Source organism: Phalangium opilio, unplaced genomic scaffold (genome assembly GCF_054372755.1).
Source record: "Phalangium opilio isolate 3A_F unplaced genomic scaffold, DU_Popi_V2 ptg000089l_1, whole genome shotgun sequence".
In the NCBI taxonomy this organism is placed as follows: Eukaryota; Metazoa; Arthropoda; class Arachnida; order Opiliones; family Phalangiidae; genus Phalangium; species Phalangium opilio.
Genome location: NW_028324194.1, coordinates 2,920,800 through 2,935,931, shown reverse-complemented (window position 1 = coordinate 2,935,931; position 15,132 = coordinate 2,920,800). Strand labels below are relative to the sequence as shown.

At 38.4% G+C, this 15,132-nt stretch overlaps 1 protein-coding gene across 1 annotated transcript; it reads right to left on the bottom strand.

The window, feature by feature from the left end:
* Positions 1-6,084: 6,084 nt before the first annotated feature.
* On the bottom strand, positions 6,085-14,890 carry LOC149647000 (uncharacterized). Its single transcript, XM_089849833.1, has 9 exons — positions 14,515-14,890; positions 12,503-12,568; positions 11,788-11,869; positions 11,614-11,718; positions 11,159-11,290; positions 10,937-11,067; positions 10,673-10,761; positions 9,678-10,454; positions 6,085-7,470 (listed from the first exon to the last, which is right to left on the bottom strand). Exons 2-9 carry the CDS (start codon positions 12,550-12,552, stop codon positions 6,539-6,541), a joined length of 2,298 nt encoding a protein of 765 aa, XP_089705959.1. The 5' UTR covers positions 12,553-12,568; positions 14,515-14,890; the 3' UTR covers positions 6,085-6,538.
* Positions 14,891-15,132: the final 242 nt, after the last annotated feature.

Here is a 15,132-nt window from a genome sequence, read left to right as displayed (position 1 = left end):
ACTTTAAACGTCAATATTAGCAAAGTTTGAGAAGATAATAGGTATAACTTTGTTTTAAACGATTTAACTATTATTAATGTTAATTATTGAAGATTAAAATAATTAAAAAAAATTATATTTATTTAAATATTAAAGATAAATCTCTCGTGCAAAGAGAGAGATTATCATTGCCTCCTATATCTACCAAGGCCCGTGCATGCGATATATTTCCTTCATTGCCTCCTATATCTATCAAGGCCCGTGCATTGTGATATATTTCCTTCATTGGATACTTAAGGTTATATAATCTTCTCGACACGGAGAGGTAATATTTTGGTTTTCCCAACTTGTTTGATCGCTACCACTAATGAGAAGCAACATACAGCACGACTCATAACAATTCTGGATCGTGCATTAACTTATGGCCTAAAATTCAATTCTACAAAAATGCAACTAGCCGTACCTGCAATAAAATATTTGGGCCATCACATCAATGCTTCTGGCATCACACCTGACCCCGCCAAAGTGGCAGCTATAAGTTTGCTTCCTTCACCAACAGACAAACCAGCCCTCCAAAGCCTTCTGGGGATGATAAATTATATAGCCAAATTTATACCAGATGCCAACCGCCATACAGCTCCTCTACGCAACCTTCTGAAGAAAGATGCACTATTTCAATGGGAACCTGATCACCAGCACCATTACGATCAACTGAAGAAATTCGCCTCCACGGCCCCAGTTTTGGCTTTTTTCAATCCGAAAGCCAAAATAGTCTTATCAGTGGATGCCAGTCAAATCGAGGCAGGAGCGGTTTTAATGCAAGAAGGCCATCCAGTTGAATATGCATCAACAAGTTTTAATTCAACACAATCACGCTATGCTCAAATTGAAAAAGAGCTCCTGGCTATTGTCTTCGCTTGTGAGCATTTTCACTATTTCATCGCTGGTACCGCCATCACCGTACATACAGACCACAACCCACTCATTGGAATTTCAAAGAAACCATTGCATTTGATATCACCAAGACTGCAGAGACTCCTAATGAGATTATTCCGATACCAAGTTACACTGGTATATGTACCTGGCAAGCAGCTTCATATCGCTGACATGCTATCTCGAACTCCTCAAAAACATGTACTCATTAACACGGATAACTTGGAAGGACCACACACAGCGATTCATGCTATTACAGCACTATCCACAAGCAATCATGAAAAATACAAAAAGGCTACCGCTGAAGATCCTATATTAACCAAGATTCAAGAGATGTCAAAAACGGGATGGCCTCGCACCCATAAAGCACTAAGTTCGGAACTCAAACCGTACTGGCCTCATCAAGATGAATTACATACTGTTCGAGATCTGCTTTATCGGGGAACCAGATTGGTCATACCAACAGCAATGAGGACACAAACTATGAAGGACATACATGGGACGCATCAAGGTATAAATTCATGCCTCGCAAAAGCCAAAATCAATGTATTCTGGCCAACGATTACTCAAGATTTAACTGAATTCATTCGCGCATGCCCAATTTGCAATAATCGAGCTAGAGCAAATCAGAAAATTCCACTGACTCCACATCAGTTACCGAATCTCCCATGGGAAGCAGCAGGCGTTGACTTATTTAAATTAGGATCACAAAATTATATTCTCCTAGTGGATTATTTTTCTAAATATATTGAAGCTCAAGAAATAGGATCCACAAATGCAAACTCAGTAATTAAATTCCTAACTTGTCAGTTTTCACGTCATGGCGCCCCGCAACGCCTCATATCTGATAATGGACCTCCATTTGGTTCTCGGGAATTTGCTCAAGCCATGGAACAATGGTCGGTAGAACACATCACATCCTCACCATATCATCCGCAATCTAACGGTATGGTTGAGAGATCCATTCAAACCATAAAAAATTCGTTGGTAAAAGCACAACAGGATGGAAGAGATTTACAACAAGTTCTGTTAAACTATCGCACTACCCCGAAACTGGACCTGCCTTCCCCAGCGGAATTATGTATGGGACGTAGAATTCGAACACCATTAACAACAACAACCGAAACTCTACAACCAAAATATAATTTGCAACAAGCCAGGAATACATTAAAACTACATCAAAAAGAAATGATTAACCAATACAACTCACGTTCAACAAAAAATCTACCAGTTTTACAACAAGGACAAGAAGTGCTATACTTTGCGAGCCACAGAAATTGGCTACCAGCAGTAATCAAGAAAACTGGTCCCGAACCTAACTCCTATACGATAATAACTCCACAAGGACAGACTTAGAACAAGAATTCATTTACGCCCCAGAACCAATATAGTTTCAAGGAGCGCTGGAAGACTTGAAAATACTCACAAATGGACACATACTCGCATAGTAACACCCACGAACGAAACAAAGTCACCAATGGCAACAACAAAATTAAATATAAATAGAACACAAAAGGAACCGGAACAGAGGGAAATTACTAACCGCTACCAAAATCAGGAGCAAATGCAAGAGGATCCGGACGGCTTACAACATAAACAAAAGGAACCAACACAGAGACAAGGACATCGTGCATTACAAATTCATGATAGACCACAACAACAACAAAACACCACATCAGTGAAACATCCAAATATAACGTTGGCAACATCAAGAGAAGGAGCAACGGACATACTTAGGCCTCTGATCATACATAAAGGACCTCCGCAAAGAACGGCATTTACAAGCTCTAATATCTCAACGCAGTCATTTCCAGCAACAAGAAGTGGTAGATTGAATATCCCGCCCAAACGTTATCAATAAGACTTTTTTTCAAAAAAAAAAAAAAAATGTTAATGTTAAAATTAAATAAGTTAAAATTAAAATTTTTAGAAATGTTTATAGTTTATAAAGAAAGAAAGATGTTACAGTTTAGAACTGAACCGAACTAGAAGAGGTTACAGCTTAGAACTGAACCGAACTAGGCTAGAACACGTGACCACATTAAGTGGAAGCTGACGATCTTGTTAAGACGGGAGGGCACTTTTACAATGTAACTAGACTTGATAAGTTAGATAACAATAAAGAACCAAGTCGGTATTTTAATCTAAATAAAGAATGTGCTTTATAACAATATGATATGTTCCATAAGTATGACACTACCTATACTTCCTAATGCTAGAGACATACAGCTTGAGCTGGTTCGAGAGCGACAAGCGAGAATTAACTACACTCGGTTTCATCTTCCTATATAGCCTACATTACTAAGCCTTTGACAGCGCGTCGCTTCACCAGAATCTATGACCTACGTCCCACGTCATGACAAGCTCTCAGTAACTAGTGGCAAACTTATGCAAAATATCTAATGAACTTATGGTAATGCGAACAACGACGAAGTGATTTGAGAATTGCAGTACTTCAGCTAAAATTTCTATTCAAAATTAATCCTGAGAATTGAAATAGTATTAGTTCATTTGTGCTTCATTTGTCTTAAGAATCTCGCGGCTTTTTCCGAGGAAAAAATATATTCAAAGTGATCTGCCGTCATTTAATGAGGGATTGTTTTCACTTGGCATAGCTAAATAAATCACCTATGTGAGCTCGTGGGCTGTGTTATTGGTAACTGCTTTATAGTTAAAAACTAACTAGAGGGCGCAATTTTAAAAATAACAGAATCAACGCCGTAATCTATAGGGTTTTACTATTTTCTTAAACTTTTTAAATTGAGGTTTCCAATTTAATTTCATAGTTATTGAAATTAAGCCACTTTGTTAAAAACCTCTATTACGGTGGAGCGAATTCTTCGCTACGCTGCTGCTACGGGCCTTTTCAAGGTCTGAATACGAGGATGCACAATATGCCTTTGGCATCGGTGCTAGGGCGCGTACCCTCCTCAACAACAATAATAATAATAATATCTCAATTAAAACTGGTTCTTTAGTATGACATAAGCATACATGGAGACCTCAAAATCATATACAGTATAGCATTACTGGGAAGTTGAGTGTAGAAAGGGCTTACATAACCTATAGAATTACCAACACATTATACCCAAAATGTACACAATATCCTAAAGATACACGAAAATAATACCACTAGCGCTAGGGGACCCTGAATGCCTTCAACACCAATAATTTACGTGAGGTCATACCAATACACTAAAAATAAATTCAAAATTCCCGCCAACACCATCACGTGATACGTAACGTTATCAATTCCTCCCAACCCCCACCCCTCAGGCACGATACATACTTGGCAAATCGTAATAATCAACCAGATCTCCCGCCACCACCAGTGGGGCATGACAATGGTTATGCATCACCCCCCACCCGCTCAACGAACCCCCCCCCACTCAGGCACGGCACGACCTAGAGGGAAAGAGAAAAAGGGGGAGGGAGTAGTAATGAAACCTCTACAAACAGATCGACTTTATACGACAGTTTTTTATTACAGGCAGCAACTGGCGTATACAGGCGTCTATACTCTCTTGTCATCAAGAATTCAAGATCGAAGTTGACAAACCCATTAACGCTGGATCTCTAAAGGGACCGGAAAACGCCCGCCTTCCACTGTACAAACCGAGTCCTCTCTAGCATAGCGTCGGGGGAAGGGATGGGGGTTGTGAATTTGGGAACACTCAAGGCCATTCGGTCTTTTGTGATTCTGAATAAACCTATTGAAAAGAAATTTAAACGACCTTGGCCGTACCCGTTTTTTTTATTTATTTTTTTACAAAGCAAACGTGCTATAGAGAAAAATCTATTCCGTTTACCAGTCCCTTTAGAGATCCAGCGTTCATGACAAATCTGAGCAAACGTATATGCTATATCCTGACCGCGTTCGCAGTAAGCAATATAGTATACGCTTCCAAGGTATACGCTCCTACTCCATTATCGTTGCTAAGTCTTGCTAAGGTCAAGATGTACGCGGCGATCGGCTAGGGTAACGAAATACGTCCCAGTGGCAGGGCTTCCACAATTTATTGTGAATACTCCATACTGGTGAAGCGTTTGTAGAATTTCTTCGATAGTATCGACCTTTACTATTGGAAGATTTCCCTTTGGCTACCCGAGCAAGCATGTGGATCCTGCAGGATGGTGCTCCCGCGCACTACAGTCGTGCGGTTCGGGAATTTCTTAACGAACAATATTCAGGAAGATGGATAGGACGCGCTGGACCAGTGGCGAGGCCTCCCCGTTCTCCAGATTTAAATCCACTGGATTTTTTCTTGTGGGGAACCATGAAAGCCGTGGTTTACTTTTCACCCGTTCCAACAAGAGACGTTCTTCTGGGAGCGCATTCAACATGCTGCGGCGAACATTCGAGCAAATCTGGAAATGCTAAACAGTGTGCAAGGGTCTTTTAGACGTCGGGCTCAGGCATGCATCAACGCCAATGGTGCTCATTTTTAGCAACTACTTTAATATGACGTTGAAGACCTTTTTTTCAATTTAACTCTTTTGTCAGGCCGAAATAAAGAAACTTCCAAAAATTATCGTTTTTTATTGAAAGTAAAGCTTGCTACGTTTGGCCTCTGAATTTCATCCTCACAAATAGCATCTCGACTTAAACCCTGACGTATTGAAGTACTTTTTATGCGTCGTCTGAAGAGTGTGAAAAGCTCTAGCTGTCTATCAGCGGAAGCTTGGAGGAAAAAATGTGAATTTGTAAGAATTTCTTAATTTGGAAATCAGCGATGATAGCTCATTTTAAACTACTCTTAACCTTTTGTTTACTACACTCTTCAGACGACGCGTTAAAACCACTGCTTGCTTGCGAAAGATAGTGAGAGGCATTGTTTGATATCGCGAGTTTCTTCTGAAACCCTGAATTTCGTTTAACCAAAATCGCTTTACGATCTGATTGTTTTTTGTTTTTGTTTTTTCAAAAGTAACAAGAGTATTAAACAAGCTATGTCTTATTAGACCAAGATTTTACGCACCGTCTGAAGGTGGTATTAGGGCCCAAATGGGCCCGGAGTTTGAGGACTTGTAATGTATAGTCTAAATAAATATGCTAGAGGCATACGCTTGAATTCAAACGTCAACAATAACTATATTTAAAATGATTTTCGGAATTTCGTTTCTTAAAACGACTTAACTAGAATTAAGATAAATTAGTGACGATTAAAATAATTAATTTCAGTGATATTTATTCAATTAATTAAGAAAAACCTCGTAATTGCGTCTGGACTTGGAGAGGTTTATTTTGGTTTATCAACTTTTTTATTTTAGCATCCTCTGGGAATTTTACCACATTTAAAATACTATTAGTTCTGAAAACGGCGGTGTAACAATAGGATATAATGCCCTAGGAGTCTTGTTTCTGAAAATGCGCAAAACTTACGTTAATACAATTCAGAATGGAGAAATTTATTGGATTGTTACATAAAGAGTTAGGCCAATTCATTACAGAAGAGGATAACCGATGGTTTTTGTCCAAAACCTTGTTCACGGTTTGAAATTTTACATTGTAGAACAGTCTTCAAATCCATCTATTCATTCGTATGACTTGTACGTTTATGTAATATGAAATGACACTTCTGCCTGCATCCACAGCCACACTGATTTGATGACATTTGAAGGGTTTTTAACCATTGTGAAAGCGTTGATGTTTGATCAAATGACTCTTCTCTCTGAATCCATAACCACACTGATCACATTTGAAGGGTTTCTCACCGCTGTGAATGCGTTGATGCGCGATCAAATGATCCTTACGCGCACATGCATAGTTACAGTGATCACATTTGAGTGGTTTTTCGCCACTGTGATTGCGTTGATGTGCGATCAAATCGTTCTTCCACGCACTTGCATATTCACACTGATCACATTTGAAGGGTTTTTCACCACTGTGAATGCGTTGATGCGCGATTAAATGAGCCATCTGCCTGCAGTCATATTCACACTGATCACATTTGAAAGGTTTTTCACCACTGTGAATGCGTTGATGCACGATCAAATCTTTCTTCCACGCACTTGCATATTCACACTGATCACATTTGAAAGGTTTTTCACCACTGTGAATGCGTTGATGGGTGATCAAATCTTTCTTCGACGCACTTGCATATTCACACTGATCACATTTGAAAGGTTTTTCACTACTGTGAACGCGTTGATGCGCGATCAAATGATCCTTACGCGCACTAGCATATTCACACTGATCACATTTGAAAGGTTTTTCACTACTGTGAACGCGTTGATGCGCGATCAAATGATCCTTACGCGCACTAGCATATTCACACTGATCACATTTGAAGGGTTTTTCACCACTGTGAATGCGTTTATGCGCGATTAAATGATACTTCTGCCTGCAGGCATATTCACACTGATCACATTTGAAAGGTTTTTCAACACTGTGAATGCGTTGATGTCTGATCAAATGACTCTTGTTCGTGCTGGCAAAGTCACATTGATCACATTTGGAGCGTTTTCCTTTATTACCCTTTATAATGTGACGTTGTAGATCTCTTTTAAATTCAGTAGATATTTTAAATCGAGTGGAACGTTTCTTCTTGAACTTTCCTACAAAAATATATAAAAGAAATATAAAAACGCCATATATCCCTTCCAATTTTGTATCAAAAATACAATAACATTCAAGCGCATTTCATAATAAAAGGTAATGCTGAGGCGTACGAAATTAAATTGGTTCATTAAATAAATTAATCATGGATAAGGAAAACCCCTTCGGCAAGACAAAAGCAGTTTTCTTGGCCCACTATTGTTCCTAATTTAAATCAACGACCTTCCGGACACATTAGCTTCCTCCCTTTGCCTATTCGTCGATGACCTTAAAATTGACGGCGAAATTCAAAATGACCTCGCTCGCCTTGAGACCTCTCAAATTACCTTGTGAAACTCGACTATAGAGCTATTTCAATTCGGTAGGAAAGGAAAGCTTTTGAGGCGGGGTTTCGCCATATTGTGCGTGAAATTTAGCATAGAGTTCTTCAGCGGCCTGCACGGAGGGAGGGTGATAACCGGCTCCGTTTATTGGCAGGCCCAACTGTGACGTTTCCCCCTCTTCAAGTGATATAGCTCTATCCTCACTCAATTTTTCGTATCTAGTCACTCGACGTACTTACCTCCCGTTAAGACCAAATATTTTTAGGTACCCTCCTTAAACTCACAATACTCGGGGACATTGCCGCGCACACTTATCCTCCCTCCATCCTGTAAGGACCCCACTCCTTTTTTCGCAGGGTTCGCATTAAAAAATAACCCAGCCCATCTTTCAACCCACCATAAAAAATCTACTTAATAAAATCCATCAATAAGATCTTAAATTATGATGAATTTTAATGCAAGAATAATTACATTTTAAAGACATTTGTTGTTTGAACTTCTTTAGTACCATTCAAAATTATTTGTTATTTTTTATGAAACATTTTAAGACTTTACTTACTTAGCAGTTACTTTTGAATGACAATTTCTACCATGCACGCAGCTGCTAAAGATAAAAAACCCAAGTACCCAATAAAACCCGGTGGGCTGGGGTTTTTTTAAAACCCTGTATTTTCGCCGGTTTATTCCCATCGTTAAAAAACGTAGTTCCTTTTTACCTCTGTCGCTATGGCCCGCCTCTTCTTTCATACCCCGCCGTCCAGGGGAAAGGGGTCCGGGACTTTGACGCGCGCCCAGATTACTCTATTCTCCATTCCTACTTCTATAATTAAATCTATCCCTACATTAACCCATTAACTATTTTTTTGAAGATGTCGAAATAACAATTTAACGCTGGAACTTAAAGCAAAGCTCGGGTCCAGTGGATCTGTGAGCACCGAGTGGATACCCTACAGATCGACTTTCCTCCTGAATTCCAGGTTTGGCTTGGCGAAGGCTAGTGGGCGGTTTTTATAAATGCACTTATAAATCCCGCCCACAAATGCCTTCTGCCTTCACCAAGCCTAAACTAGAGTTTATAAGGAAAATCACCTGGACCCGCGTTTTGCACTAAAATGTTTATGTTGAATATAAGAACTTCTTTTGTACAAATGGTTCAAATAGGCTGCAGCAAGGATGCAAAACTAGATAAAAACGCGGTTCATTTAAGGTCGTCAATAACAATGTCCTGAATGAAAGATTAAGAAAGATGGAAACAGAGCTCGTCGAACGATATTTTCGGATAAAAATCGCAGACACCTTAATAGGCTATTCCTGGGTACGATAATTTCACGCTTTCGACGCAAGGTGGCGGTTGCTACGCGTTGCCATACGTAAACTGGCGATTACCATTGAGTTTACTGTCCCTATATTAGTGGTCTGAGGTTTAACTCAATGCGCCCCCAACAAGCCTTGCGCGCGGGGACCAGTTCCCCCCCCCCCTTAATCCGGTCCTGTGATCATCGCGTGGTTTGATCGAAACTTTTGACGACACACTTCAAATGTCCAAGATTTTCCCTAATTTGGAGCAAATGCCTCACTCAGGTAAAAGGTTTTCACTTTTCCACCTTGATAGCACCCACGTCAATATCGTATTCCATTTACAGATCTAAGGCGATAGATCAGTTCGGTTTTCCGTTTTCCAATTAACGAGAAATGAACCCCAGATCCCATCGGTACTGATCTGTACAAAAGAGTTACCTCGCTAAATTTGCATTGACGATTAGGAGGGGGAAAGATCATCGTTAACGCAGCTCCGGAAATGAATCTGGTTTTAAGTCGCCTAGAGCAAATCCTGAGCGATCTCAGAGCAGTTAATTGGAATACACTATGCGGGAAAAAATTACTTGTAACTTCCGAACAGGACGACGCAGTATTACCTTCGTAATTCTTTTGAGCGGCATTTTCAAATGTCTCCGAACTATTCTTTGCATCTTCAATCGGAACTTCGGGTACATCGATTTCCATCGAAACGGAGGTCAATTCTGTTAGTTCATTTGGGTTAGGTTTTAGTTTAGGTACACACACTGGCACACTCAATGACACCGGGTCAGCAAACTCCTGTTTGGGCAAGGATCTGGGTCTATTATCAGTTTTCTTTGCATCTGTCAAGGTGATTCCGGATTGGTTTTCATCAAGATCGTTTTCTAGGGAATCGCTTTCGACATCTGCCTCAAGAGAAAGATCCAAATGTTTTTCGATTTCAACATTCAATTCCGGAACACGAAATTTCAGCGACCGAGTTGTAATATCCTTTGTTGAGACACTTTGAGATTTACGAAAAGAATCGTTAACGTTAATATTGTTCTCGAGAGGTTCCCGTGGCGAATCCCTTTCCGTCGTTGAGTCAGGAGACATTTCGACTTCGTTTTTGACCTCGAGGTCAGGTGAAGGCGCGCAAAGAGGCAAACTGTCACTGTACTTCATTTTAGCGACACTTACATTTGTAATTCCCCTTATTAGCCCCATTTTTTCAGCAATTTCCAATGTAATTTTAGTTTCGGTGTTTGTATCGCCAACCTCCGCAACGCATTGAGGCTCAGAAACAGATGGTGATTCTGGAATAATATCTTCTTTACCCAGCATGCCTTGGACATTGACAGCTTCGGCATTTCGCAATGAGCCTATTTAATGAAAACCATTAAATTAAAAATTAAACATTAAAAATTAATAAGTGTCTTATTAAGTGAGAACTACATCAGGTTAGGTAAGCCACATGATGTCTTTGGCAATTAGTAAGCCTTTTAAACAATACATTACACTGACCATGTCCCTAACCAGCAATAAGCGGCGTCAATTAGAAGCATAATTAACATCAGTGAAGCAATCGAAATTTACGTACCATTACCAGATTTCTTGAGTTTATTGGCCTCCGTGTCAAGTAGATTTTGGGAAATGTCGTTGATTATCTCAGCAGCTGTACTTAGCAAACTATTCAAATAAAAAACAGTACAGTTTTCAATATAAATAAAATTCTAGATTCTAAAAATCTGCGAGAGATTGCCATGCTTAGTGTAATATAAACAGTCTACGGACGCTTTTAGCGACATCAGTTTTGCCATTATCGACTAAACATCCAAAATACCCAAGTCGCCCCTTTAAATACCTTTGAATTTCCTCTTTTGGTTCTTGCTGCATCACAATTGAAAGAGTTAATTCCTGGCCATTAATCCCAAAATCATTTTCCATGGGTACAGTTTTCACATCATTAGCTAATTGATGTATTCCACTTTTCTCCTATATTTTTAATTAATTAACAATAATTAAACTCGCATTCTTAACCTGAATCTCTTTTCTAAAGACTATGAAAATAAAGAATGTGCCATACCATCAGACCTTTGATTCTCCTTTCCAACTTTTTAATGACCCAATTAAGTCTTTCAATTTCGTGTAATTGCTTATTTATCATTAAAGTTGTTTGCTCTCTCTCTTTTTCCATGTTTGAAATTGAAACATTACACTAAACAAAAAAAGATTCCATTACAACCCTCAAGTTAATATTCTCTGGACTTTCTTTGGCCAAAAGTATTTTAAAGGGAGGATGGGGGATCAGCAACAAAGGTCCTCGTTGGGTTTCTTTGTTAATGAAGAGGGATATGTTACCAATATACCCTGAGATGAGAGACAGTCCTGATAGGTATTGTCACCAATAATCTTAACCCATAGAGGTTGGTTCTACTTAAGGGACACAATAAAAATGGGTTATGATCCTAAAAGGGTCTCTTATTTTACAGCTTAATTTCACAAATCTAAAAACGGTTCCCCCTATGCTTTGAAAAATACCTCGGCTTCCAGTTTGCTGAATCGATCATCCTTGGCTTTTAGTTCATTGATCAGATCATCTTTGCTTAAGTGATCGTAGTTACGATTTTCCTCATCTTTCATTTCCTAAAAACAAAGTTGCCGTGATTTTCAATTTGCCTCAAACAGGGAATATTTCAATAGTTTCGGAAATACCTCTTTAATCGCCACCCTTTGAAGATTTACTAAACTCATTTCGGAACTTAGTAAAGGGAGTTTGTGAAATTGTAAATCTTTCCTAAAGTAAAATATTTATTCAAACTCAAGGTGTATCAAAAACGAAAGAATAACAAACAAAAGGTTCCCCAAACATTGTAGCTTTCGTTATCAAAGCTTACAGAAATATTCAAAGCTAAAATAGTTCACACGAGGGGTCCGACGGTCGCAAAAACGCGTACGGGATCTCGCGATTTCACGTTTTCGCCCAAAAAAATTCGGTATTTCTTTTTTAATTTCTTCTTTGGTTTCGTGATTTCTTCGTTGATTTCGAAATTTCGTGATTTTTTCAAAGATTTCGAAATTTCATGATTTCGCCAAAGATTTCGGAATCGCCTCTTTAATTTGGAAATTTCGTTATTTTTTCAAAGATTTCGATATTTTGTGGGCAAGGTTTCGCGAACTTGCAAGAACCGTGCGGGATTTCGACTAAATGTCGGACCCCTCGTTGTCACATGCTAATAGTGCAGTTTTTTTCAAGACTAGGGAATTCCTCAAGCGCATTTTAACAATACAACTATAATGAGCTTCTTATAAATTATTTACTCTGTTAGTATTTTTAATTTTTGAAATAGCAAGAAAGACCCATTTCTTTCCAAGATGTAACAGTTTCATGTCTTATTGACATCCAAGTTGTATTATGTTCATCACTTACCAGCTTAAACGTTCGACCATAACGCGACAGTCTTTCACAAAATCCATCATACTTGGTACAGCTTCCCTGTTAAGATAACCCTCATTTATTTATTTATTATCACTTGGTACAGGTCTGAAAGCCCGTATGTCCTATTGCCCACAATCATAGCTGTCCGCGCTCACCTCATTTCAGTGAGCCCGAGCGCAGAAATAATAAATAAGTTCATGAGCCCGAAAGTTTATGAAAACATTTCTGAGGCTGAAAGCAAGCTCACTGTTTTGAGTCTACGCTCGGCGCCCCATTTAGTGCGAACAGAAACTAGTGTAACTTGTTGATAGATGAAATTTTTATGTTTTTTTTTAATCCAAAAGTAGTGCGAGTCATTTGGATAGTAAATAATTATCCTAGTCCAGCATTTATCGCTTAAAAATTCTATTTATTTCAATATCTACACTGATGGGAAGAAATATTCTCCGCAAATATGACACCAAACTCAAGCTTGCTACATTGACTGTGCCCGAGCTCGAGGTGGGGCCGCGAAAGATATGCAAAATTATGTGAGCAGTGTGAAACTGCATTTAATGTCAGTCATTTAACCAGTTTAAAATTTTACGGAAAAGGCAGAAAGTTTTCTATTTCTACAAAGGGTGTTATATAGGTTTTAGAGGCCATAATATTCCAGCAGTACATACAGACGTTGTGTTGTTAAATTAAATAATTTCTTTTCAGTAAGAAGTTTTCGAGCACCAGAACCGCTTTTAACCTAATCTTCTCCACAATATTGTCAAAAACAAAAGTACATTTTGGACTCAAATGTGCTCAAAATAAAGATAAATTATGTCACAAAAGCGACTTCCCCACATCTTGGCTTCTTAAGCAAGTCGTCCAATTGTGAGTCCAGTCCAGTGGCTAACCTATTCTTATAAATACGACAACTTTAATTTGATCCTAGCCTTTGATACTATATATTTTGTAAATATTTTTATTAACTCTATTTATTTTAAAATTTCCATTTGTAACCATTTAAATTTTATCTCTTATTGTAAATATTCTATTAGATCTCTTTTTGAAAATATATTTTATTAAATCTACTTTTATGTATTACTTTTATTTTTTAATACCCCCTCCACTTTTTGTTTTCATTTAACTGTGAACCCCTAGCTCAAATGCTCCCCATATCAAGTATAAGTCTCTTTTCACAGCAGCAATATTTTGGAAAAGGCGGCAATTTATGAGGCTGATCATAACTAGAGATGTGAAATTACCGTAATTTTTAAAAACTGTAATTTACAGGGTAAATTACCGATTGAAATGTTTGGAAAATTCCAAAAATTACCATTCAGTCGGTAATTTTTGGTAATTTATATTTTCCTGTGCTTACAATCTATTACTTAAAACAAAGTTTAATTATGAGCACTATCTGACTGCTTTACACGTATTTGCGGCCTTTGCTACCAAGAAGGCAGCCGTGGCCTTTCTAATCTGATTTCTTACTAAAGTTTTATTAAAGACAAATATCTAGCGCAACTTTGTAAGTACTGGCTAGCGAATAGCACCTGGTGAGTCATTTAGGAAGTAAACACAGAAATAATTGATCATTTAAGAGTAAAATGAACATTTAATGCGTAGTAAAAATGTTTGGTAATTTACAATGGTAATTTACCGGTAAATTACCATTGTAAAATTACGGTAAGATATAAAACGGTAATTTACGTGGTATTTGGTAAATTAACGACACATCTCTAATCATAACAAAAACGGGCACATTTACCTACGATTAGTCAGCACAATGTAGCAATCATACTATTTTCTCCATTATAGGTTTTGCTTTTCCCGTAGGAGGAATACTACTATCTTACTATTCAATTTCCCACTATGGAAAACGGCTTTAAAAAAGGAATGAGCCCCACAATTTTACAAAAGTACATAATATACGTAACATTTTGATAATAATAAAATTATAGCCATAAACAAAGATTTAGCGTTACCAAGGGCGTTTCCCCCCCCCCCAGTTTAATATACATTCTTACCAGTCAGGGATAATATGAACGTTTCTCTTTTACTATAAAGGGGAAACGTTACGGTAAAAAAGAGGGAACTGCATGTCCATTCGACTCGTCAATCTTCAGCAGACGACACGACATCACATTCACAGTCTATAGTTCAAATTGTTCTCAGAAGCAGTGCCGTCATAATTCGCTACGGCCTCTTAAAGACTCACCTACTTAGTTGGTCCGTGAGTTTTATTTGAGACAGCAATAGCATCATTTTTATAAAATATTAGAGACGACTGCAATCATCGGAAGGTCCCTCAATTTTGTACATTTTATTTTATATCCTGTTTTTCTAATCATATATATTGTCATTTGCAATTTGTCCAGATCACCGCCTTATTTCTCAGCCTGGCTGTCAATTAGCCTGTGATACTCAGGGCCGGAAATAAGCAAGGGACACTGGACATTGTCCAATAGAATTTTAAAATGTCCCATAGTGTTTTTTAAAAACTAAGGGGTCACTGGACAGTTTGATAGCTTGACTATGTAGATGCGACACTATTTTGCACACTCCGGTGGACAATGTCCTATTAAAGGGCTCCTTCGGACCCTTAGACACATGGCCCCGCGGATTTCCGAACCCCCCTACCTAGC